The sequence below is a fragment of the Sander vitreus genome, chromosome 3 (genome assembly GCF_031162955.1).
Source record: "Sander vitreus isolate 19-12246 chromosome 3, sanVit1, whole genome shotgun sequence".
NCBI classification, from domain to species: domain Eukaryota; kingdom Metazoa; phylum Chordata; class Actinopteri; order Perciformes; family Percidae; genus Sander; species Sander vitreus.
The window spans coordinates 2,907,028-2,934,313 of record NC_135857.1 but is presented as its reverse complement, the minus strand read 5'-3'; the positions used below and the strand labels follow the sequence as shown (position 1 = coordinate 2,934,313).

The window sequence follows — 27,286 nt, the reverse complement described above, 5'->3', positions numbered from 1 at the left end:
TTCCTTCCTTCCTTCCTTCCGTCCGTCCTTCCTTCCTTCCTTCCTTCAGTTATTCAAACATCAATGGTTACTCTCTGCTTTCTAAGGACGTTGTTGTCACTTTGTGGGACTCTTATACTGACCTGGAAGAGAGCTGAGGAATCAATTCTGAACCCATCTGACCCAGGTTGTCTCACTAGGGCTAACGCGCCGGGGTCATCCATCGCCAGGAAGGCGTTAAAAGCTACATTGCCAAATGACCGGGCCTGGGTCTCTGGCTGGGCTTTGTCCTGGAGTGAGAAGATGACACAGGAAGGAATAATTCGGTTTGAATGGACACAAACGCACATGTGACATGATGACAGATATCATTTTGTTACTTACAATTATCTTGAATCTGTAGAGTAGTGATGGAGCATCCGCCAGACAGCCAAACTCAAAGTTGCTGGGGTTGTATTTAGGGACATATCCATCAGCTCCAGTACACAGAAACACTTTCTCTATGTTACAAATAAAGGAGTCGCCCAAGTTCTGCACTGGATCCACCATCACTCGGCCGTAAATTGTATCCCCTGAGGGAAGAGAAATACAGTTTCCATCACTGCAAAACACATGTAACACATCACATGTGCACAAACTGGATGGTGTAATTAAAAGTTGTAATATAAAATATTTCAATATGTACACTTATGCAGATCTCTCAAATGATTTTATTTTGCTCAGACAACACTATTGAGAACAAAAGCCCAGCTAAAACTACTATCTCAATTTTGGCATGATGAGTGTTCCACACTCATTTGGACCGCAGCTTCAAAAACTTTCAAGATCTTGTTGAGAGAAATAAACTTCAGGCTCTCGTAAATAGCTTCTTTTGGGAAAAGACATGGAAGTGGTGAAGTGGTCAAAATTACACTTCATGGAACCCTCATTTTCATTTCAATGTTATAATGTTGGGTCAGGAATAATAATGGGGAACATTTCTGCTAAATCAACACATCACACAGGGACTTCTTTTTTGATCTGTAGGATAATCTGTAGAAGGAGCTAAGCAATAAACCACACCCATAGCCATCCATTCGATGTCAATAACTATTTGGGCCCTGTTTGTTTGTGGTTTTTTTTTTGTCATCCACAAACCTTCGAGAGCAGTGGACATTTTCTGACTGCATGTTATTGCCTTACCTTGTGAGAAAGCAGTATCACTCTCCTGACCAAAGCCCATGGAGCCGTCTGACAGCCAGAGCGTCCGCTTAGAGAGTAAGATCATCTGCGTGTTCAGACTGAATTCAGCCGCCACGGGGTCACTAACCTAGAAACCCATACACGACAAACACACACAAACCATATTTAGAGACAAAGCCAATATAGACAGCACATACACTATGTCCGATCAATATGATTGACATTTGAAGACAATGCTCAAAAGTCTAAATTCACTATCTTGCTTGCATTTGCAAATACTTCCAATATTCTCAATATTCATATTCTGGATAACCAGACCAACACCTTTGTAAAGCTGTAACCAGCAAGGTGCTCACTTTTCTACATGTTATATAATTGTCAGTGGGGTACTTTTCTTTACTTTTTTTTTTACTTTTAGTCAGACAAAATAAGAAATGTATCACTTCTGTCTTTATTTCTGGCACTTTATTGGCAAACACATGAATGAATTTAGCCAGGAATTATCACTATAGATGGTGTTTTGATGCTGGGGTGATTATATGTTAGCGTCAGCATCAGGAGCTGGACACGTTGCACTGCAGGTGCAGCTAAATGGATTTAAATGGGGCTGTTGATTAGAGATGTGTTCCTGTCAGCGTCAGTGAGAAGAGTTGCAGTGTTACTGGAATTGTTGGGACTTTATAAATTATAGAGTGTGGTCTAGACCTACTCGATCTGTAAAGTGTCTCGAGATAACTCTTGTTATGATTTGATACTATAAATAAAAGTGAACTGAATTGTTATGAGTAGTTGATTAGATGGAGTGAACCAGGAGGGAGTTTCCTCTCAGATGTTTCAAGTGATGTGATAACAGAGAGACGCAAGAAAATACAGGAAGCTACAGCTACAGCTTACAGGAAGTAATGAATGAAGGAGAATTTAACAAGTTTAATTTTAGGTTGACAAGTCTTTCATTAATTCACCCACTCCTTCATTCATGACTTCCTGTAAGAGACATTTGGGTTAATGTTTTTTATTCGTGTTTGCTTCAAACCTCCCACCACTGGGGGCAGTGTTCCACTGTCCATCAGACAGAAGGTATTGTACAGTCCCTCCAGAAAAACGGGATCATGCGATCGCATAAATCAATGCATAATCAGCCAAAGTCTGCACATTTACCACGCAAAATACGCGGGGTTTGCATGATTTCATAATGCCCGCATTTTCGTTGCAAAAAAGTCCCATATATCTTAGCAGAACGTTGAAAAATGTTGCGTTTACTTCACACAAGAGCAGCCATTTTTCCCTGTTGCCATGGGAACGTTATGAAGTGACGTAATCACGCGACGTGAACATCATCGAGAAGCTGTAAACCCCGCGATGAAGCCACGATGAAACCGCAGTTTTTGCAAGTTCCCGCAATTTCATCGCATAAAATTGCATAAATATCCCGCATATTCCATCGCATTTTTTAAGAAAACGGGCCGCATAATAAAGGATTTTTGCCGCAACAATCATAAACATTTTTTCTGGAAGGACTGATTGTAATCAGGAGGTAACTGCACACAAGTGTGACTGACTCTGGAACTCTCACACTGGTTTTTGACCATGCAGTAATGACAGTAGGTGAATGTTACCTTATGTTTGTCTATGATTGGATAGATTAGACAGATAAACAAATAAACTGGCTGTACTGCTGATTACGAACAATAAGAAATGAAACCGCCTTTGTGTTGAAAACCCTGCACATTTGATCGATACACGTTGTTAAATTCTTAATTACCATTAGTGTAGCTGAAATAAAATGTTATCAATCTTAAAAACCCTTGCAAAGTCAAACCTCTGGTGCACTTGAGCCATGTCATGTGGACATTTTGGTTGGATTATGTGGCCTTGTTTTGAGTTGGACATTCAAGTGGACATTCAAGTGGACATTATAGTTATTTTCTTGCACATCATATGGAATTAAGGGGAGACGCTACAAGCAAAACCATAATTTTTCAATTTTGAGTTTTGGGCTATTTTGCTTCCATAACATGTCTTCTTTCAGACTGGTGGCAGAAAACATCCCAAATACACGTCAGGGTTTATTTTACTACACTTGGTCTACTTGCGCCTGTAGATTTCTCCTAAATTCACCAAAAGTTAGCATTAGATAACTCCTTATTTGCATATTTTTAAAATTGAATGTACAAAAACATTGTCTTTATGTGAGTTAACTGGTAAAGATTCATTGTGATATCTGTTGAGTGACAAAAAGAGATCCAAAATTCCCTCTGTAAAGTCTTTGACTCTAATATGTCAACAAAACGAAACAAGAATTTTAAACCTGGCTTCATCCAATGTTCACATTTCTGGTCTGTAAATGTATGCAAATGAGCGCATATTTAGCAAGAAAATGCCTCATTTGGACATTTAAACATAACATTTTAGAAAACTTGTAATACAAAAAAATATTGTCCTTGTGTAAGTAATCAACTTTTCAAAAATGTTCTCTCTTGACCAGGTCTTGGTATCACAGTAGCTCTTGAATTGTAGTTAGGGTTAGGTTAATCTGATTGTTAAAAAATGGCAGAGCCTCACAATGTATCTTTAAGTTCATGTTAATTCTAGAAAAAAAGATGCTCCGTTTCTTTCAGAATGCTGGTTGTGCTGACTACATTTCCTCACGATGATCAACAAACCTTCCTACTTTTCCCTCTGTAATTTTAGACAAGGCGAGGTCACCTGCTGAAAGCGGATGTCCATGTCGAAGGTCAGAGGCTCTCTGGGGTTGCAGACAGGAGGGATGGTGTACTCCAGGCTGGGAGGGGACGTGCAGGGGACCAGCTTCACTGTGTACGTCCCAGAGTAGTCACGCACCTGAGAAGGGAAAATATGTTTGCTAAGAATTAGGTGTAAAAACAATTAAACTGGAAAATAGGTCTGCACGATATGAGGATACTATCTAATTGCGATTATTTTGACTGATATTGCGATTGCGATATGATTCACGATATTGGAGGGAATGATCATTTTTGTATCATTATTCTCATTTTCATTTTCATTCATTGAAAAAAAAAATGGGGAGTCTGCTCTGTATTTTCTAATGCACAAGAGGCATGATCAACGGGCATAGGTCAAATGACTCTGTACGCAATTGGATAGTCCTTCAACCAATCAGACCAACGATCCGGGGGACGTAACAGCGACAGCAGCATCAACGGGTTGCTGCCAAGGAGTGCTGCACTTCGGTGGCCGGCTTGTTGAATGTAAACAAAAAGCTGCTTGGTCGCTTCTCTATCGTCATCGTGTTAAACCCACCAATAGCGCGCCAGGTGGATAAGCCAGTTTGTGATTGGTTCCCGCAAATTTGTAACAGAAGCAGGATAGATAAACATACAGGTTTCCAGCCTGAGCTGCAGGGAGAAATCAAATCGCCAGCAGATCGGGCTGGGTTTACCCAGTCTAATTGCACCCCCACCCCCCCTGCGATTTAGATATTGGACTAGTTCATATTGCGATTAATTGTGCAGCCCTACTGGAAAACAAAAACATTTTTTACTCACAGCAAAATCTGAGACAAATGTCCACTGCTGGATGGGCTGGTTGTAGGTTGGCTCATTCCTCACAAGACTGAGGTTAAAGGTCAACCCAGGGTGGTCCGGACACATGACCATGGAGGTGAGTGGTGAAGCTGATGGAAAAATACATCAGTTAAAGAATATGTAGATTTAAGATTCAAAAACTTTGTCTATTCAAGATCAGTTGCAAGTTAAAATAGTTTAAAAAAAAACAAGACATAACTGACAGACAAATACTGTACTCTTGAAAAATAGGAAAAATGAACATATATATGAACTACTTTACCATCTTATTAACCTGTGCCATATTAACGCCTCCCTCATGAGTGATGTAGCCTATTTCATCTTTTTATTACTGCATGTTACCTGCTATGCATGGTTGAATGGTGCTCGGGTCTGTGTTGCATGGCTGTGTTTTGATGCTTGCATGGCTTCTTATACTGAATGTGGATACTGTTGATGTGTAACTGTGCTAATGTCTTGCTGCTTCCTGTAGAAATGGCTTACTTATTTGGTGCTCTAGCTGTCTGTATGGTGTCTTGTTGACTACTGTCTGTATAGTTTAACCTGTACTAGTGTCTTGCTGCTTCCTGCTGCTCTGGTCTAAAATCATCCGGCCAAAGGACTACAGTTGAAAATTAGCCGGCTGGCTAACACTGGCACATTTACAGAAATGTTAATTAATGTGTGTTGTCCTTTATAAAATAAAGAATAAGAATGATTTTGAAGAGAATTATAGTATAGCTTGAAATACATTGTCACAGGTAATAGCCAGACATTTAAAAGCTGAGTAAACCCAACATATTCTATCACTTTCAACAATTATTTTTGTTATAAACAATTATGAGTTGTTATACAGCAGCATCTTATAAACGATCATATTTCAAATGTTAAACACAACTGTGCATCCCTTCTATATGACAACCCTTACCTGCATGAGCAAACACAAACAGGCCTCTGAATCGAGCCTCAGTGCGGAAGTTGACTACTAGTCGTCCCTGGCCATTTATACGCATGCTAGTTGGGTACATGGCACCTGCAAAGACAATCACAGGCGGCTTTAATTTGGCTCCTTAACTCATTTACAATCCCACATTTAGTCAACATAACACATTTTGAAGTAGTCCTCAATTTTATATCACAAAACCACTGCTCAGGTCTTACCTTGCAGCTCAGCCTCTGGTGGGCTACCGATACCGTCCCTCCATAAGATGGCAGTGTCGTACACAAAAGTGAGCCTCAGCTCTGACTGTAAATCAAAGTGCTGCCATCCTCCTGCTCCTACAGGGGAGTGGAAGACATAGGACACATGGAGTGGGACTCGTAGGGTCACATAGGACTGGACCAGATTCAACACCTGCAGTGAAAAGCAACATGTTTTAGAGTGTAAGAGCAAAAACATTAAATCATATTTCACAGATTAATTTAGCTTTGTTATAAAGGTATGAGGAGGAAAACAGCAAGACACCCTGAATAAAGTGCATGTACAATACCTCTAAAGATAAACAATATTCTACCATCATGGCTGATTTAAGCAAGGTGTTATCTGAATAGAGCATCAGTCCATGGATTAATTGGACTTGGCAACTCATGTATTAGCAAACCCAAAGCCCACTTTCCTGGGATATCATGCTGATAATGGTAACTTCAAGTAGGCGTCAGTAAGTTCACTTGATGTTTTATAACATCCTGAATGAAGTGCAATACCTCTGGAGATAAATATTCTACAATTATGGCTGATTTGAGTTCTGTTGTGAGTAGTGCTTCAGTCCACGGATTGATCGGAACTTCAAGTAGGCTTCAGTAGTTCACCTTATGTTCTATAGCTGTAAGAATTAATATATTTTCTAGTACTTTTCTAAGTACTGCAGTTTTTTCAATTTCAATTGCAAATCTATTGTATGTATTGCTGTAAATGGTTAACATAAAAAACAAACACAGAATGGCCTACATTTATATTTGTTGGGGATATTGAAGTGCTCCAAACTTCCCATCTCTAAAACAGCTGCCCTAAAATGGTTAAAGGATTCCAAGTGGTGAAAGTGGTCCGAGGGAGAACTCTCTGGTATCTGCACTTTGCTCTGACCTGTGAGAGCCTGCACCGGCTCTGTGTTCATGTGGAGACGTGCCTATGCCTCTGGGCGCTGAGCGATCAGGCAAATAATTTGTAGAATGGCCTTCTGACACATCCTACTAGGCCTTAATAGATTCCTATGGTCCTGTTAAGCTTGGGCACTAAGCCCTCCGCTATGACATGACACTGGCCCCCGGCCTGCACAGAGCTGTCTTCCCTCTGCCACTTAGAGGAGCACTCAGGTCACAGGGCACCCACAAACAAAGGCACTTTCTTTTCCCATTGATCCTGCCTTACATATCCTGAAACTGAACCTGTGATGTCTACGTCTATGCGTCTACAGTACATACCGTCTTTTGCTCTGTTCAGTAACCATAGCAACACATTCTACATACAGTTATGTGCAAGACCTGAATGTACGCCATTCTCCCAAGAAGAGTTTTTTTGATTGCTAGATGTGTGTTCTTCAGGAATGACTTTTATGTCTGTCAGGGGTCAGCAACTTCAGGCACGAGTGCCACCATTAGCTTAACCAATGGCACACATGCATCAAGTGCACAAGAGAGGTTTTTGGAAATGTTCCAATCTGCATGCGAAATGACCTCTTTCACAGCCATTGGCAGGAGCACAGCCTGTTACTATGGTAGTATGATTGACTCTTTCCCATCCGCATTTTTTGCGAAGACCCGTCCTACTCTGCCTCTGATTGGCTAGTACACGTTGCCTTCTTCACAGAATGCGGCACAAAAAAGATAACACTGCCTGAGCGGGCTCCGAATATGATGGCAGGTTGCCGACCCCCGCAAGTAGTCCGAGGGTCAAAACCATTCATCTCTTTTATAACTTTCCGTTATTTTCTTTTATAAATGATTGGATTATCTCTGATCAATACGGCCAGTAAGATAGTGCTCACAATTTATTGTAAAGTATGTGAATTATTGATTTAACCTCAAGGTAAAGTTAATATTGCTTTGCATGCAGCAATCTTGCTTACTTGTAAAGACATGTGTATTACTACCACATTCTCATCATGTTACATCATGTAGCTACTGGCAACACAGTTCCACTTGTTGAGAAAGGCTGTTATCACCTGGGTGATGTCTTTGTTATTAAATGAACCTGAAGCCATGTAAAATGAGAAACTCCATTAAAATAACAAACCAATTTACACTCCTATAGCTGTATATCTACAGAGCCAAAATATACTAGCGAGTGCTGTAGGGCTTGAATTAATAATCCTCAGTGGGGAGCGTAGCGGAGGTTTTCACCATGCAGTGCCTTGTGCACTCTTACGGCCTTTATATCAACACTCTACTCTAATTAACTGCAAGTCACCTAACAGTGGGTTTCCAAGGTGAATGCAAATGTTGAAGGCTGCAAGGTTTGTGTGCCAGGACACAGAGGGCTTTAAGATATTCTTCCTTCCAGCTCCATGTATCTCAGCTGCTGCTACAATTAGCACATTGTACACGTAGCAGAACAGGTTAATGCAGATTGTTTTGAGGCTGCTGGTTATTGACTCGCCATTTTGACAAGACAAGTAACTGGTCTTGAGGTCAGGAGTTGAAGAGAGCACGGTGTCGGGTTAGTGATTACTACAGGGCAACACGGGTCTCCAGACAATAATGGATGACTTCTCCACAGGTGTATATTTACTTTAGGATCTTTAAAGGAAAACCAAGTAGGCAGAAGCAGGGTTTTAAAATGCCTGTAAATGATTAATTGGGATTGAAAATCCAGGAGGATTTTGAAATGAAAATGGGACCAGAAAAGACCAGAAACTGCTGAGTCCACATCGTCAAAGGGGTCTGCTGCTTTATTGAACTCATTGCTCCTCATGTCTAGAGACGACAAAAGGGGTCAGAGGTGAGCTAAAGCTCAAAGGTGGGGCTGCGTACCTGTCCATCAGTCCCAATGGTGCCTCCACAGTCACTGAGCAGCTCAGACATGTCGTAGTAGCTGGTGAATTCCCACAAACACGCCTCCAAGTTGAGGTTTCTGTAGAACCGTAGTGTACTGGATCCCCTGAGGAAAGTGCTGTATTGGTAAGAGGCCGTCTCGCCGATCACTTCTGGATTTTTGGTGGCTTCAGTGAGGAAGCCGTAGCGAGTCTTGACCTCGGCGTAGTCCAACAAATTGGAGCAGCGATGGTTGCCAACACGGGTACCGTCGGGGCTCAGCGTGAGCTCGAAGTTGGACAGGGCTCGGGTGGACACTACAGGCAACATACCTGAGGAAGGATACACATATGGCAGGCAGAAAAGTAAAGCATAGAAATGTTAGAAAAACTAACTGAAGTACCTTTTTTTCCGATTGCTAATATGTACTGGTTCAAAACTAATGTCACATTGTCAAAACTCTTCGCAGTCAGCGAAACAAAAGTCTGTGTGGACCAAACTGTGACTGATTTTTCAGGGCTTTCACGCAAAATGCATTCAGTGACCACATTTCTCAAAATCTATGAACCCTATGAACCTTGTTCCATATACTTTAGTACAGTTAATAAAGTGAAAAGGTGTTTTTTTTATTCTTTAATGAAATACTGATTTATGTGAAAAATCATTCAGTCAGTGTGTTATGAGCGACGATATTTGTTTTCCGAGTGAGAGGTGTTGCCAGTGTTTTGGTCCAACGGGCTTATTTTGAGACAAGTATGAAGTGTTTTGTTGGTTTGAGTGAGTTTTGGAGGTGAGTTTAACTGTTTGGCCAAGATACATGTTGGTTATGCTGACTGTATGATGAAGAGTTTTGAAAAAGTGGCTCCATGTTGGACTGATGCTTGTTAGTGACGACCGTAAACTGTAAAAGACGTTGGTTAATGAGAGACATATGGAACCAAGACTTTCCCGTCCCTGCTCGAGAGGGGTTTCAAACCAACAACCTGCGTCCAAGTGATATTTCCACTGATGAAAACTATTCTGGACAATTAATCTGCTGTTCTCACCATCAATGTGGGGCATGGTGACGGTTAGTTTGATGAGATTGGGGTGATCTGTGTCTTCTGTTCCAGTGTACCGCAACTTGGCAGAGAAGGGCTCGGCCCCCACTGTACCGGCGACACGAGGCTGGCACATTCCTGCAACCACGCCATACACAAACAAACATCAAACGTTTTGTTCCCGCTAACTATCTTCCACAGAAATTTCTTTCATGTTTCAATTTTCTGTCGGGGAAAGCAGAATACAGCCAGCAGCAGCTTATCGCCTTTTTCATGAGAGAGAATAAACACTTCAAGCTAGAGAGTGAGCTGCACTCACCCTCGTCCACGCTGATGGACACTATGGGGCTACTGAGCTCCAGACCCTCATCCCCGTTAGTGTTCACGCCCCTGGCGGCACACTGGACCCTGGAGCCAGCCTGAAAGTACACTGAATCCAGAGTGATGAGCTTGGAGGAGGTGAAGAAGGTATCAAAGTCAACTTCCCTCATCGGGCTGGTGACGCCATCGGGGCCGGTGGGGGCGCTGACGAGCCAACGATAACGAGTCAGGGTGTTGTTGATGTTCTCGCTTACACAGATGGAGCCTGTTTTGTCATAGTCTGGGTACTTGGGGTTACAGGCCTGGAAAAGAGACAGAATAAATGATGCTTGTGAGTGAAATGCACCCAGAAAATGACTGCATTACTCTTGATGATCCCTCAAGGTAGCTGATAATTGAGTAAAGTGGGCACATCAGCTAAATACTACCTCATTAACAGTATTTACCTGTAAAGCTGCACTGACAGAAAGTCTTGCTAAATGAATCATTAGCAGAGTAAATGACTGAAAAGTATGCTCCTAAGTATTCATTGGACTATCACTTGGGACATACAGTGACACAAATGACAGGGTATCCAGCCACAGGGAGAGAGTCGGCAGTCCTGTCGATGTCATCGTAGTGCAGCAGAGACACCACTCTGGGCACCGAGGGGAATGTGACATCTGCCATGCTGTTGGTCTCCTCGATGTAGATTATGGCTTTGCTCATCTGTTGATTGACAAGCAAGGGCAATTGGGAGGATGTTCATGGAGAAGGTAGTTGCACACTTGACATTAAATGATATGTTAATTTGGTGTAATTTTCACCTTTGTCTCCGCCACCATGTTTTCATCAGGCTTCAGGTGCACAGTGAACGCCTCCCGCATTTCTCTGACACTGTCGTATAAAATCTCCACGTCCACATAGTGCTCTGTGTCACCCTCTTTGAAGACAATTTCTGCAGAGAAAGGAGAGATATGATCAATATTTTGTGAGCATATTTCAAATAAATGCTGTTCTGAGAAAAGTGCTAGTGTTATTTACCTTCAGATATGGGATGGTAGTCCTCCCCAGAGGTAGCAGATCCGTCCTTGGTGTGAACTCGGACAACAGAGACCTTGGAGGTGTCTCCAATACGCAGCACTGGGATCTTCACCACAGACACTTGGCCGCTGTTCTTTGGCTCATTCACACTGAATTTGGTCTCTCCAAACCTAATAATTGCCTCTGGGAAATCATAACATATAGTTTCAATCATGCTGGTAAACTGTAACTCTAACATTACAGCATACCACATAACCCTGTAAAAGCCCCTGTGTGTGCAACTTTCAGTATTTGTTGCGCCAGGGGTGATATCATAAAAGACACTATGGCAGATCTTTGGAAACAGAAACACACAGATCAAACAAATTGTCCAATTTTTTTGTGCAAACTAAATGTATGCCATTGGGATAATTTAAAAGCCACACATATTTTTCAGTTAATCTGGCTGATTAGACCTCTTCCCATGACAGTGTTAGTGTCTATAGACTGATTGATTGACATCTTCCTGAGTCTCCTGTTAGCTCTGTTGCATCTGTTAGGACAGGACAAATGACAGCTTTACCATTCTTATTGGTAGAAAGGATTTGTGACCTAATAAATGCCCATCTGAGCCAGGCCCACCTGCAACCTGAGCAGAGGTCTAATCAGCCAGAATAACTGAAATCAGCTGTGTGGGTGTTCAGAGGCTTTAAAACATGTTCTACTTGTGTAAATGTTCTGCACATGGGGCACAAACAGAACTATTGCAAGGGACAATGTATAACCGTAAAACAAAGCATTCTTACTGTCTGCATTGTCTTTTATCTTGATCAGCGTTTCATTCTGCCTTCCAATAGATGCTCCGAACGGAGATTCACTCTTGGGGCTTCCCAACACAAGACGGAGCTCTTCCTCTTCCTCATGTTCTGTGTCATCAACTAGTACCAGTAGACAAGGCTTTTCAATCTCTCCTGAGAAGAGAGAGAAGGAAAAACAGCTATTGGATGACATGTCCTTGTAACTGAATTGGACAAGTAAAGATCAACACAACCCATGCAAAGGGACGTGTGCTAGGTTTTACTACAGCACCTGGTAAGAAGGTGATGATGGAACCATCTGTGTTGGGCCTCTCATTGAAGTCCATCATGACCTGGGCTGTCCCCTGCCGACTGTAACAGCGTACTGTGGACTTGTAGCTGATATCTCCACTACGGTATACAGTAGCTGAGATCTGCCCTGCATTCTCATCGCCCACATACACAGCATCACGGAACTGCACCTTTGGCACTAGAAGAACATAATTAAACCCAGTATGAATAATACAGTGTAAACATCTTTAATCGAGAAGTGTACCCTGTTTAAATGAATTTTGATTACAGCCAAGATTTTTTTTTAACTCACAGTCTGAAACTGAGTCATTGATGAGGATGGTAGTCTTGCTCGGCTCCCCGAGGATCCCATTCATGGGCATCCGGAGTACCAGTTCAAACTTCTCTGGCCCCTCCAGCACCGGCTGGCCCAGGTCATCCAGGATGGTCACACGAAACGTCTGCATGGTGACCCCCGGTGCGAAGTCCAGATTCCGACTGATTCCAACGTAATCCACACCAGCTGCTCCACAGCACAATATAGGTCAGGAATGTTTCAAAGAACATAGTGCTTATGGGATATAGTGGATACAATACAAACGGACTACAGGACTTGATCTCATTTCGACAGCAGTTCTCATGTTACTTCATAATTCCTTTGTGAATGTCAGGCAGCGAGCAAGATGAAAGGCTAAACCATGTGTGCTGACAAATTGACGCGATCTATCTCATGGTTGATAGCCATGAACAGTTGGAATTTGTTGCGTGATTAAAAGGAGAGCTGCGAGAAATTGGATATCTCCCCGAGCGCTAACAGGTTATTCATTTGCCATTCTTTGAAGAGTCTTGAGTATTGAGAGCTCACCCTTTGCCCGCAGGCTTTTCTCATGTACTTCTGACCCAGTTATGTGCATACGTGTGGGCTTGCATTTCCACTACTCTGCATATGATTAGATGCTAGTTATTATTACAGTTATCAGGGGGCAAGAGCAGAGATGTTAAGAATCTGTACAAGAGGGAGAAGAAGACTGCCCGGGGGCTAGAGATAACAGAGGCTGTAGGGAAGGCTCGAGGAGATATAGCCACCAGTCATATATATCAGATGCCTAGAAGGCATAGGCCCAACAGAAAATGCCCTGACTTCTCTCCCCCTAACCTTAAACAATGTTTACATTCCTCAGTTCATCCACCTAACATTGTGAGAGTGACAGGGTGATGACTTAAGTCTATTGTTTCCTGTGGTTTACATTTCTCTAAGCGCTAACTAGCCAAATCTGTCAGAGAACGGCGCCTCGCGGAGACACGTACCCTCAGCCGAGACAGGATCTGTCTTTCTGGAGCGCACTGTGACGGTTCCACCTTTGGAAAGATCGGTCCCCGTCCTCCATACCTGCACCTCCACGAAGCCATCACTCTCATCCACGTGGTAGTCAGTGTTGCCAAAGTAGAAGATGGGAGCTGGGAAGAACAACAAAGCAAGGAGTGAAAGAGATGAGGAAAAAGCACATGGGAGGATGTAATCCATAATCATCTTTAAGCTGTTTCACAATAACCGGATACTCGACCAGCCTGTTGAAATTGCTGAGTTGAATCTATAATAGCCAGCGTACTCTGTGAGATTACCTCCGATTACAGGAGAAATTGAGAGAATGTTTCCATCGCAAACGTCAGAAGGTACTCAACACTGTAATTGTAGCCCTTAAAACAACACTTTCTAACTTCCTTTTGGGAGGGGGGATTTCTACATCTGTATTGATTCATTGATTCTTAAAAGATGAAAAGGAACCTGAAGGCAGAGCTGAGTTTGGTTCTGGGGGAGCTGATTTTGAAAATGAATGGTCTGAGAGGCAGACAGGAGGCCTGACAGGAGGTCTGGGGGATGTAGAGCTCGGTGTGCCAGCCCAGGCCTGCCTGACTGCAATTAGTATTTCTATGAGCTGAGATTCCACTGCAGCCAAACTCACCCACTATTTTTCTATTTAACCCTTTCAGAGTCTGTTTTCTCTCATTTCATGCTGCTTGTGAAACGGTTGCTTGAGGGACCTCTCTGTATACGAGGTGCAGTCAGCGACTGTAACACTGTAAGAACTGCCATCACAAAGAGACAATTTAACTGCAGGGAGTCAGTCCCTGACAGCCATACAGAAATAACTTGAGCAGCCACAAGCTGAAACCATTTCGAAAGAGAAGCAGTTTTTAGTTACAAAATGCATACATTCTCATAATTGTTCAAATACATCGTTGTTATGATAAGTAATAGGAACAAGTCACGGCTGAGCAGGAAAAACATTGCGCTTTTGAAAGCAACTGTGACCGAATAATGAATAAATTAAGTGAATAACGATGGCCATGGGCAGAGTTGTGGTTTCCATGACAATGGAACTCTGCATCAACAAAACGATACTTAGCTGCTTCTCATCACACAGTGAGGAGGGTGGGGATGTGGAACTGAGCAATAACTGCTTGGAACAAAAACAAATGCATACTGTTGTAACTGTGTGATGATAATGTTATCTAATGAAACCAAAATACAAGAGCAGGAAAAAATAAAGGGATTCAGTGTCAACAGTGCTGCCAGGCACAATTAGTGATCAAGAAAAATGTGTTTATTATTTTGCACTGTGTCATTATTCTTCCAAGTAATCTGAGTCTCATATGATATTGCATATTTTGTTGCAGTCTGCCTTGTAACAGCTCTATATTAACAAGATAAGACACGTTCTAAAAGGGAAACAGTCTTTGTAGGCAAAGCCTTTTGTGGTTCTCAGAGGAGCCACCTCTGTGGTTAAAGTAATATTTCCCCTAAGAGCAAGCAAAGGACAGCAAACTTTTACGCTTTAATCTGTCCTGAGAGCACAGCCGGGACAATGAGTGCTGCATCAAGAGGCTTGAAGCTGCCAGAATTTCTCCCCACAGAGAAACCAAACAAAGATGGTTTTGGCTGCCTGCACAGGCTCCCCAACAGGAGGAGTAATCAGATCTACTAGCCGGAGGACGGCAGCCAGGAACTCAGACCCTGTTGTACTAGTCCAGTAATCAGATAAGGTTTGTGAAGCAGACAAACAGTGAGCTTCAAAGAGCTACGGCCCATTAACTGAAAGGTAAACCACTGGCTCCTGGGCTCCATCAGCCCAGCCAGCAGCAGCCTTCTATGCCATACAGTCCATCTAGGGTTACCTCAATGGAAATGGAGATGATCCAGATTTAGACCTAGCTATTTTGTACTTATGTAAGGTGTAATCACTTTCATTTCTTCCAAAAAAAACAACTAATTTAACTGATTTATAAGATTTGATTGTATATAGTTAATACATGACTTGTTAGGACTGTCATTGAGTAGCTTAACCACTCACTTTTCTTCTTAGAAATTCAAAATACGAAACCTACAGTAAGTCAGCTTTACGTGTAGTCATTATGTCGGACAATTTGTTGTGCAATATGCCATAATAGCAAAGCCAAACACAGGCAGTATCTTCACTGTCGCATATGTGTGAACATAGAATAAAATCAGAGGCACAAGGCGAGGCACAGGCATCCCAAAGGGGACTGTTACACTCCCACTGACTGCTTGATTCTACTTGAACTTTGTATGACATTCCCACAGCACTAAGTGGCTTCTCTAATGGTGAGCTCTAAGTGAGCCCTGGCAAATGTTCCTCTGCACTGTGTGCAAAAGCATAAAAAGCAGCTCCATATTCAATACAGAATAATCTACAACGTTAACCGTTGATGACTGTGAGAAACATTTGAATTTTCAAAGGAGGCTCTGGATTGAGTGTCTTAAAGCTGTTGATTAAAGTCAGCACCTTTCTGCTTAAGTACTTTGGACATCTGTTTATATCAGAATGAATGGAAATCCAGGTGAGACATAATGACAGGGTTTGTGGGTTCCCCCTTATTTCATCCTCATCCAGGATATACTGCACACGCACAGAAACCGCCCATCTTTAAAACAGCTCCTAATCATACCTTCAGAACCAGAGGAAAATTTACAGGAAACTGACACAAGACTATAAAAACACGAGTGAAGACCTGCTGTACAAGCATTCTCATGTCTTACAGCCCCAACCACCAAAACATTTTCCCGGAAGCAAAGTCAATATCAAACAGCAATTATCTTTGCAAGAAAAGACAAGTTTCTCCGAACCCATGGTAGCCAAACGTGGAAACTGTGTGGACGTTTATGTGCAGATGGTCTGCCGCTGGGAAAATAGCAGGTATTCTGTGGATAGCAGCTGTCCATGCATGCTACTGTAGAATGCCTGGACCGCTTGTAAACTTTGCAGTCTTAAGTGCCAAGTTACCAGAAGATTTACCTTTTTTATACAGAAAACAGGGAAACATAACTAGGGTTGCACAATTAAACACAATTTTATTGAAATCGCAATATGGACTAGTGCAATATCCAAATCGCAGGGGGGGGCGCAATATTTATTAAAGGCAAAGTATGTGTCAAACCATTCTGAATGTAGTATTGTGGTGCTGCAGAGACGTCCGGGCCTACAAATCCTATCCTACAGACTAAAGGAGAACATCTTTGTTTGGTACAGATTCTTGCAAAAGTCACACTACATGACTATAGTAAATTTTTATTTGTGGGAGGGAATGATCCAATAAATGTATCATTCCCTCCAATATCGTGACTCATATTGCAATCGCAACATCAGTCAAAATAATCGCAATTTGACATTTTCCTCATATCGTGCAGCCCTAAACATAACTCATGTCCCTCTTGTAAAAACTGTCAACATTAGCAATAAGCTTGGCAAAAACACATTTTCAGCAGCAGCTCCATAGTATCGTGTATCTATTTTGCATTAGTTGGAGGTGTCGGTGTGTGTGTATGGTGTTGAGAAGAAGACAGAAACAAGGGTGTGAAAGGCTATTAGGCTATTAGGCAACATAATACAACCAGCTATAACCTTTTGCATACATAGTTTCCCACTAATCACCATAGTCCTCATGTTTACTGCCGTTATTTCGATTCTGTTCACCAGTCCTGTTGTGTCCTTACTTGTTATCTTGAGTTCTTGGCCTCTTTTTATCTTTTTTACTTGATTCCTTGTCTTTATTGTTTGTTTTTACGGTAGAGACTTTCTACCCCTTTGTCCTCTCCACTTTAGTTGTCTCTGACATTAGCCACTTCTACATCGGAGTGTCTACACATCCACATGCCTCCTCCTCCGGTAGTGGGCCCAGAGCTAAACGACCTGCTTGGTGCCTTTTTTTAAACCCATTCCTCCCAATCTCTGTACACGGTGTGTGGTATTCCTATGCTGACAAACACCCTTATCATGTCAGTTTATACTTTGGTGTAGTAGTGCATATTTTTAAACACATTTTCAATAAATTAAATTAGCACAAGACCAGGTGACACACATAGGGTCTAAGGTTTACAGAGCCCATGATCTTTACCGCCTTGGTAATGTAGCCAAGTGTCACCAGCTGATCATTTGTACCTGGGTTTGCTGGGTTTTTACTGAGCAAACAACCTGAACAAGCAGTAGGGATCGAAGGTGCAGGAGGCAGACAATGATCCCTCCCGACCGTCGCACCTGTGTAGCCTGACAATTGTTTGTTGGAGGTCTTGAACAGCTGGAGGCACAGCTGTTGGGAACTGAACCTGCATGGATCTCTGTGACTGTGGACAAATATTGTAACTTTACACTACCTATATATGCCCAACAACGTGTTTCTTTGCTTGCATTCTCAGTGTAGCAACTGCATCTTGTGAGGCACACACAAACACACTGTGTACCATGAAATGAGTGTCATCCATCAAAAAGTCTAATATATCATATATGCCAAGGTAACTATCCCTTAAATATCTGCTTATATTATAGTATTGCTGGAAATGTTATTAATCAATTAGCAAAAGTGCTTTGGCAGTATTTGATTTAAAGGAATTTTGCATCAATGTGATGAAGTACTACTGAAGTACCAACTGATTATTTTAATTGTAAATGGTTTTCTTAATTGAACTTTCATACTGACAATGCAGCAAGCAGTGATTGAATATCACTGATCACTGATTTAATGACTGCAATTCTAAGGATTAACATAAGGCATATAGACTTAAACAGGCATTTCAAGTCAAAACAAATTCCACTACTCAATTATGGGTTTATACATAGGGGGACATTAAGCAAATTAACTCAATTTAATACTATTAAATGGTTTGTTTCTGAAGAAATGATGTAGACCCAGATATGTAAAAAGGGAAAAGTCTGAAGACCACCCAGTGGGATTTTCTTGGTTTGGTTACACTTACTGTCTGAGATCAGTTGCCAACAATGTTCCTTCAGAGGCAGAAATAACAATTCCTGTGCCATGTTAGAGCCTGATGGTTTTCATTTCAAACTGAGCTAATTTTTAATACACTCACTCTCTCTCTCCCTCTCCCTCTCTCTCCCTCTCCCTCTCTCTCTCTCTCTCTCTCTCTCCCTCTCTCTCTCTCCCTCTCTCTCCCTCTCTCTCTCTCTCTCTCTCTCTCTCTCTCTCTCTCTCTCTCTCTCTCTCTCTCTCTCTCTCCCTCTCTCTCTCTCTCCCTCTCTCTCTCTCTCTCTCTCTCTCCCTCTCCCTCTCTCTCCCTCTCTCCCTCTCCCTCTCCCTCTCTCTCTCTCTCTCTCTCTCTCTCTCTCTCTCTCTCTCTCTCTCTCTCTCTCTCTCTCTCTCTCTCTCTCCCTCTCTCTCTCTCTCCCTCTCTCTCTCTCTCTCTCTCTCTCTCTCTCTCTCTCTCTCTCTCTCTCTCTCTCTCTCCCTCTCCCTCTCTCTCCCTCTCTCCCTCTCCCTCTCCCTCTCTCTGTCTCTGCGGGTGAAGGTGTGCTAATTAGTGAAATGAATGTTTTGTTTGGAAAGAACATTTCTTCTCTTCCATGGCACAGTTACAAAACTGGTTATTACTGCAGTAAACTTCAACTAATTTAGTTATCAAAGCTATAAACATTCTCAATATAGATTCCCATAACTTGTAACGGTAACATCAGACATTTGGCAGACAATACGAGCTCCGCCTCCTACTGCACTTGTGTGGTTTCTTGCACGTGCTCGTACCTACGTAGGTGGCCACACAAGGTGCATGTTTGCACCGAGCAGGGAGTAGGGAGTGCATACATTAGTGCCCTGTGGCTTCTTATTTCATCATATTGTGCTACTCTGGTTTGCTGGCTTGAAAAGAAGACATATTGCTGACATGTTTTTTTGCTGATATTAGTAGTGTGTGTTTCTAAACTATTTGAGCCCACAGTTCGGTGAAAGCCCTCCTGGGGAGCCCCTGCATAGAGCATAGACCTCAGGCAGGCAGGCCCAGGTGCTCGGCCAGGCACCGACTCCTTCCTCCCATGTACACCCAGCTACTGCTGCAAGAGGGATGACAAAGAAGGATGTGATGCCCCCATTTGCCTCCCTTTCCACATATACTGGAGTGAATTTAGGAAAGAAACCTGGAGTATGTATGTACTTACATTCAATACCAAGCCAGGATAGCTAATAAATCTCCTGCTGCCGTTCTACTCGGCGTCTCCAGACAGGAGATTGGTCTTGTACTGCTTGCCTCAGAGCTATTTACCATTTACTTTGCCATCAGTACTCTATACATTTCATTATCACCTCCTTCAGGGAGACGTGAAGGCTTGGCACCACCTTATTCCCCCCCCACCCCTCCCTCTCTTCACGTTCCAATTATTCAGTGGGTGCAGGCAACCTAAACACCTCGTACCCCTATGTGTTTGTGTGTGTGTGTGTGTGTGTGTGTGTGTGTGTTCAGCAGTCAAACTGATGTCAGGTACTCGTGTCATTATAATAAGGAACCAAGCTGTCGGACAACAGCTCCAGGCATTGCATGTCTCAACGTCACTGAAAGTCTTGACAACAGTAAGAATCACAATTTGACAAAAACAACAAAACGCACACAATGAATGTTTCCACGAAAGGAGGCTGTAGTCTGGCCCTTACAATCATGCTGTATGAGGCAATGGGCACCCTTATGAGTGTGGTGCTTTCTGACAACGGATATGCATAAGAAGATATTGATTCAGTCACTCAGCCACCCTGACAAAGCCAGAGGTTCAGATAACACGATTGCAGATAAAGCAGAAATAACGCCGAGTACAGACTGCTAACGTTGGTTGTCAGTCGGAGTCAAGTTAATCCTATAATGCACTGAGCCTTCTTTTCTCCTCTTTCTGTGTGATAATACGACTGACGAGATCTAATGTAGGCAAATGCCTGTCAGGAAGTCTCCTTGGAGATATGCAGAGCAAGAACGTTTCTTAGTATATTTTATAAAGAATTGACTTTTCAAGCTACAAAAATGTGATTACGCAGGCAAGTCATTGTTTCTAACAGTTACTCACTGGCTGACTCTACGAACCAGAGGCAATCATAAAAAAAGAGTTTGCCTTCCAACACTATGAAAAAGCAGCAATGCATAAACCTGAAGATGCTATGTAGGCTATTAATAACTGAAAACTGTGCCCCACTGAAGGAGTAGTTTCTTAAACCATTAACCCTTTACCTTTGTTTTTCTGAGACTACTTCTAAAGCAATCTGCAAGTTGGCTAATCTTATCTAGTACTTCCTAATATGTATGTACTTTATTTGTCAGCCTCCCTGTTTCTCAAACAGCCTTGACCCTTATCCTAAATGTAAATGACAAGCAACCGTATGTGACAGTCAGACAGTCGTAGCAAGACATTAATCAATAACTTCTCCGAACAATGAGCTCTCTGGCAGTTGTAAAGACACGCATGACTTACACCGTTAGAGTCAGAGCCATCCATAATTGGAAATGTAATAACTGCAGTGGTAAGAGGCTGAATGCCGGAGGACCGACTGTTGTACATCCTATTAAAAACCTGTGTCTCAGTAGCTGCCTTGGCAGTGTGGAGTCAATACTGAGGAGCAGCGGAGGTCAGAAGGCCCTGTACTCACTCTCAGGTTACACCGGGCGGACGCTGCTACAGTCAGAAAACATTCCAGCCACGTAACCTCCGCCCTCCTAAAGCTGGTCAAATCCACTAGAAGTGTGTTTGCCTTGAATCTCACGGGAATATAAGAGGAGAATTACCTGTTACACAACCTGGAAACTGCTGCTGACAAGACATCCTCAGCACAGGTTCATGGACACATGATTCAAATCCTTATGGCTATGATATGATCTAAAAAAAATGATTGTAGAATAATGTTCTTACTATTTGCAGATAAATATAATAATAATGTAAAAGGTTTCCATAAGAGATGATGTATGCTTATTTAGCTGAAGCCATAACTATAAGATAGTTAGGGTTACAGTGGCCTCGAGCAAAGTACATTGAGAAATTCTAACAATGAAACAGGAGCAGAATGTACCGCTTCGAGTGAGAGCAAATGAGGATGAGACATAATACAGTGGCCCCCACCCTGGCAAGTGTTGTGTAAAGATAGCAGTCCCTGTGACCATCGTCACTGACCACAAACAACAACCTTTGTTTCAGGTTGGACGTTGGTCATTATCTAACTGGATCAGTGCTATGCTGTGCTCAAATCCAGATATTCTTTTACTTTAGTTAACATTAAAGTCAATGACATTTTCAGCAGCATGTAATGGGACTGCCTCCTGCCAGAAGACTCTAATTTTCAGTAATTTGAGCAGTTGGAGAAGCTAACTTACTTCAATTACATTATTCATTTCCCAATGGTCATGATTTTCCGTACTTAAACCAAGCAATTAGATAACGGAATGCTGAATTGAATATTGCACCATCACCCCAATAATATAGCATGAAATGGTTTTGATTCAAGAAAAAAAACAGACAGCAATCATGCCGGGTTTTTTTCAGCTCGTGTTGCCTGGCTGCGATCACAGACTGCAGTGCTTCCGGAGATCGTCAGAGCGATAGGGAACTAAGGAATGGCCGTCAGGTGTTGGGAAACAAAGAGGCGTCAGGAAGATATGGGAGACTATCAGCCCTCCAGCCTAAGCCTGCAGATACGAGATAAAGGCTTCGCCTCCAGGAAGGAGGCTCGCACACTCAAACGCTTGCTCTCCGAGGCATTGTCAAGCAAGCACAAACGCACACAGAAGAAAAAACACCAACACGCATTTCACATGCACACAAACATATCTGCCATGCGTCTGCCCACCTGCCCAACTGTTTCAATTACTCTTAAAAACATTTCGCACTTTTTTCAAAACTTTTTCAAAACAAATTTTCAGCCATTTGAGCTACCAGCCATAACATATACACAAATACTCTAGCACCTCAAGCTAAATCCAATAAAAGCCCTTCTTGCCAAGAAACACATTGCCTTTTGTTGGAGGCTTTAATCAAAATTGAAAAACCTTACGTCTCTAAATGCCACGAAGTGATTCAATAATCAAAGCCCTTTAATTCATTGTACCTGCACAGACTAGATGGCACCATACTGCATTCCATTTCACACTTATGATCAGTGAAATGTCATCTTACCGTCTTCCATATCGGGAATGATTGTGATTCTAGCTGCGGGGAACTCTAAGCCCAGACGGCCCCCCATGGGCATGCTGAGGGTGACATTGAAGCTTTCCTCGTCTTCATACAGGGAGTCATCAATGATAACAACCCGGCAGGATTTCTCCACCTCTCCCTTGTCAAAGCGCAGGATGCTGCGATGGTCCTCAGGCCTGGAGATGTAATCAGAGTAGGACAGCACTGTGGTGGGGACCGTGCCTGTGGCCGAAACTGAGCGGGCAGAAAACAGGATTAAAGAAAGCAAAGTTAATGATCCAGACTCTGCCATAATACAGTGTGTTTTTCACATGACAAATCAATACATGAATGTGGTTTTCTTTTCCCCCGAAATTGTTTTTCACGAGCAACGTGCGTGCGTGTGTGTGTGTGTGTGTGTGTGTGTGTGTGTGTGCGGGTACGTCTGTGTGTCCGAGTGTCCGGTTGTCTTTTAAATACCTCAACAACCCTTCATCTGATCTACTTCACACTTGGTGGGTTAATTGCTGGGTGCCCAATGAACTTGGTGTTTGGAATTTGGAGCAGTTTGGACATTGTTGATATGAATAACCTGTGAACAAAACTAAGCTACCGCACAATAGGTTGAGGAAAAAGAAGAAGAAAAAACAGTGACCTATGTGCGGTGGCGGGGCTTCGGGGCTTAACGGCTTTCAGTCAACGTCTTCCGAAGCACTGCTGCCCCGGATTAATACGCCTATTTGTAAATGAATACCTCCATATTTCACCTGCGTGTTTCTGACTGCTGGATATAGCCTTACTGACCTTTACAACTGAACCTTTCTTCACTTCCCTCAACCGGCACAAGCAGAAATCCTTCAGGTTAGGAACGTAGTCACTCTGCCTGCTCAAATTGTAAGTTTGCCAACGAAATTACCTTATATAACACTAATAACGTTACCGCTGGCAAAATACCTACGCTAATTAAAACCATGCTTTTAATGTTACTTTATAAGATCCTATGTCCACTTAAAGGGGAACTATGCAGCTTTTTTAGCTTAATTTACCTTAACTGAACAGCTTCGGGGTCATTGGAATGGTTATATAACTTTTTTTTAGTTGAATGGTGGTCGTCTTGCTCCCCCCTAGCGCCTGTGAGCGGAAAAACCACCTTTGCAACTTTCGGCCGGCGAGCCGGCGGCCTCAGCATCAGGAAGTAACGCGTGATATCAGGTCTCGCGATGTAACGAATTGCTTCACGGAACTGTACACATACGCCCATTCAGGAACCGGCTAACAAGGTAGCGATGGAGTTCTTCACACTATCATCACGGCTGAGCCGGCAAAAAAGAAACAGAAAGCTAGGAAAGCATTGTCGGAGGAACAGAGAAAGAAGAAACGGCAGACTGACCGAGAGAGGAGTCAGACACAAGTAAACATAGGAGCTGCCAAATATCTATTCCGAACCTGTAGGGGGGGGCTCTATAGAGAAACCTGCGAGCGAAAAGCCAGAAAACAGCCAAGAAATGGCCAAAACTGCATAGTGCCCCTTACAACTCCAAGGCATAGTTCTTGTGTTACCTTGCTGAGTGTAGCAGATGACCATGAGCTCCTGACTGGCATCTCCACTCCTGTGCACTGGGATAAGGAGCTCACCAATGTCCTCCTCTATGTTGTATGCAGCTGAGGGTATGAAAACTGTTGACTCTGTACATGAGACAAAATCAACCACATTAGATCATTACTTTGACATGCGTTAATATTGTTGGAGTTAATTACCTTTTATGTTAAATCTTATCTAAATTTTGGTACGAGGAAATCGCTTGTGTGTTATCGGTGTTCTGGCATATTGAATGTGATAAATTGAATGTCAAGTGAATTGAACTGAATGATCAGAGATGGAGAAAAGGAAAAAGCTTCAAAGAGGATGTGACAGTTTTTGCGATCATAACCTTTAATACACATGCTTGTAGGCGTTGCAGCTTACACACTGGGACCAATGACGGCTCTCATTAAAGCTCCTCTGATGGTGCTTCCATCACATTTAATCAAAACCCATCTACTGTTTATTCATCTGCAGCAAATATTCCAACCCAGTCGGCTTACAGCGATACACAGAATAACAGAGACGTGAATGCGGAAAAATGTTATCTGTAACAATGCTGTTTAGGAAAAGGGTAAGGAATCCATGTGTACAAATCAGCGTCTCACACACTTTCATGTAAGAAGTCTAGTTGCCCACCTAAATTGGCTAGAATAAAAAGGTGTGTTAATTCGGTTTGCATGCAGAGACGCATTAAACAATTTGTTTTGTAACTCAACAGTTTTACTGGCAGCTCTCCATCTCTTTGTGTCCTTCCTTCTCTGAGCTGCACATGACAACCAGAAAGGTAATGAGCTTTCAACATTTCAGCCCTGAAATCCACCGAGCTCAGACAGAGGCTTTGTCTGCCTCTCAGTGAGCATCATGGTCAGCCACATTCACACGGTTATGACCCGTCTTTTTCCCTCCTGAGGACCAGGATGATGTGGCCACTCTTCACTTCTTGATTCAAACGCTAAGCTCATTTCAGTCTGAGCCACTTTAGCCTGTCTGGTGTGAAATCATTTATTTTTCACATTTTCATGGTGGCAGCCCCTGGGCTATTCTATTATTCCGCTCTCAGTGAAAAGAAACAAAAAAAATACATTTTTGCCTTTAGCCTTCAGAGTATATTTGACCTTGCAAGGCCAAAATCTTTCAAACTTTTGAACCAGTAAACAGTATAATGATATGATAATGGACATATGGCTGTAGGAATACAATGTCTGTTCAAGGCATAAGGAAAACAAATATATAAATTCACATCTTGCAGAGAGATAGCTGCCAGTTTTGTTGATTGCCCTCCAGAGACAGGTGTTTTGGCCAACAATGTTCCAACTAAACTTGATAATTAGCATACATCGTTGACAGCAAATTCTTCCCTTTCACCCAATGAAGCCCTATGGGATGAGGAGGATAATTATCCATATTTATACGTCGGTACAGTAACTAAGCTCTATCACAGTCAAGCTGTTTCCACTGCTCATCTGCTCTTGTAGAGCTCATTTCAGATGCAAGGGCGGTCAGCTTGGTTATCTCCATATATCCTTTTCACCTTGTTTATCTACAATTGTGGAAAGAAAAATACTGCCCATAAACATGGTTTGCTTTTTACTCATTATTTAGCTGTTTCCATAATTAAGGTTAGGTTCAGGATGTTGTTAGCTCTCAAAGCATTCAGTCTTCATGTAAATATATTTTGTATTTAAAATATTGAGCTCTGATGCCCTCAGAAGATAGACAGAAGCATTTAGCCAGAACATGATTACAGCTGAGATGAGGGCAAAATGATATCTCTATATCTGAAATCTCTGCTGCTAGACAAAGATTCACCTTTAGGATCACAGAAAAGAGTGCACTTTGCAAGAAATGCACTTAAAATGCAGTGCATTCCTTAAGATATTCAGTGCATTCCTTAAGATGTAGCCTATTTTAATGACTTAATGATATTGTTTTATACTTTCCCTAAAGTGCATTGCCTTCTTTCTCTGCCTTTACAGATTTGTCATGTTCTAATGTACCGAGAAAGCACATGCATGTGTTATTTGTTGCTGGCACTTAAAGTAGCCAACTAGTTTATCACGGGTGTGCCGGCCATTGAGGCTGCGCCCGCTCTTCAAAATATAACTGACATCCTCATCCCTTTCTACAATGGATTTCTTTCTGTATGATTGTTGAACATCTGTGCAAAACAATGTCACATGATTTAAGGCACCCAACATCAAACGCTAAACAATATTTCACATAGCTGGAAAATGTTCTGCTACGAACTCAAACTCTATTGTAGCTCCACTTATGACCTGAGTGTGTTGCATTATAGGCAATAACCCCCCCCCCAAAATGCAAAAAGCAAAGTACCTTGCCAATTTTGTTTTAGATTTTATTTTTTACGAAGGAACGTATTTTAAACGTCAGCACAATCAACATTCTAAGCAAGATAAATAAATATAAACGTGTCATTACTGACCATCGTCAGGGTCCAGGATCTCCACAGTAGCGAGCTGTGGGAATTCAAGGGCTGCCATCACCGGTTCAGACAGAACGATCTGGAAGGTCTCTGACACTTCATACTCGCTATCTGACAGGATCCGGACCTTCCAGGTGGCCTTGGTCTGGCCTGGGTTGAACTGCACCTGTTTCTGAGATTTCCCCTGGAAATCTTTGTCCTTTTCTGCAGTGCCATCCGTTGTGCCTATACCTTTAGGAATGACATGGAGAAAAAAAAGAGTTATTATTATAAAAATCAGGTAACGTATGCTACACCTGTGAAAATACCAAACATCAGGCATATCAGAGAATGTATCACCTTGGTCAGTTTTTAGTACCGGCAACCATTAATATTATTTTTTCACATATACAAGCACTTTTCTTGAAAGTATGTGCATTCTGTGAATCCTAATATGTGTAACTATGAAGGATCATAGTTAAACAGACCATCAATCAGTCAATTAAAAAGATGCAATTAAACTCCTGTCTTTCATCGGAAAAAGTCACGTCCCAGTTGGTCTAACACGACAATATCTGCCCATCTTCTGGCTGCAGTTTCCCACCCCGTCAAATGGCCATGGTGGGAATAAAGCCAATTAACCCTTATGTCCGCCTTGTTATGTTGCAGCAGCAGTGGATTGGAGGCTGACCTTCGGCATGCGAGCTG

The 27,286-nt window shown here is 42.3% G+C and overlaps 1 protein-coding gene across 1 annotated transcript in view; it reads right to left on the bottom strand.

The window, feature by feature from the left end:
• LOC144515061 (FRAS1-related extracellular matrix protein 2-like) overlaps positions 1 to 27,286 on the bottom strand; it is a 66,516-nt gene that overhangs the window by 5,765 nt on the left and 33,465 nt on the right. Inside the window, exons 4-23 of the mRNA XM_078245710.1 lie at positions 26,600 to 26,830; positions 24,132 to 24,257; positions 22,575 to 22,826; positions 13,435 to 13,584; positions 12,440 to 12,649; positions 12,128 to 12,325; positions 11,845 to 12,009; positions 11,060 to 11,242; positions 10,843 to 10,973; positions 10,589 to 10,744; positions 10,035 to 10,338; positions 9,722 to 9,853; positions 8,676 to 9,007; positions 5,868 to 6,060; positions 5,635 to 5,739; positions 4,689 to 4,816; positions 3,868 to 4,002; positions 1,162 to 1,288; positions 364 to 551; positions 123 to 269 (exon numbers count right to left, since the gene is read on the bottom strand). Of these exons, the coding sequence (XP_078101836.1) occupies positions 123 to 269; positions 364 to 551; positions 1,162 to 1,288; positions 3,868 to 4,002; positions 4,689 to 4,816; positions 5,635 to 5,739; positions 5,868 to 6,060; positions 8,676 to 9,007; positions 9,722 to 9,853; positions 10,035 to 10,338; positions 10,589 to 10,744; positions 10,843 to 10,973; positions 11,060 to 11,242; positions 11,845 to 12,009; positions 12,128 to 12,325; positions 12,440 to 12,649; positions 13,435 to 13,584; positions 22,575 to 22,826; positions 24,132 to 24,257; positions 26,600 to 26,830 (3,593 nt within the window). The remainder of the gene's footprint in view (positions 1 to 122; positions 270 to 363; positions 552 to 1,161; positions 1,289 to 3,867; positions 4,003 to 4,688; positions 4,817 to 5,634; positions 5,740 to 5,867; positions 6,061 to 8,675; positions 9,008 to 9,721; positions 9,854 to 10,034; positions 10,339 to 10,588; positions 10,745 to 10,842; positions 10,974 to 11,059; positions 11,243 to 11,844; positions 12,010 to 12,127; positions 12,326 to 12,439; positions 12,650 to 13,434; positions 13,585 to 22,574; positions 22,827 to 24,131; positions 24,258 to 26,599; positions 26,831 to 27,286) is intronic.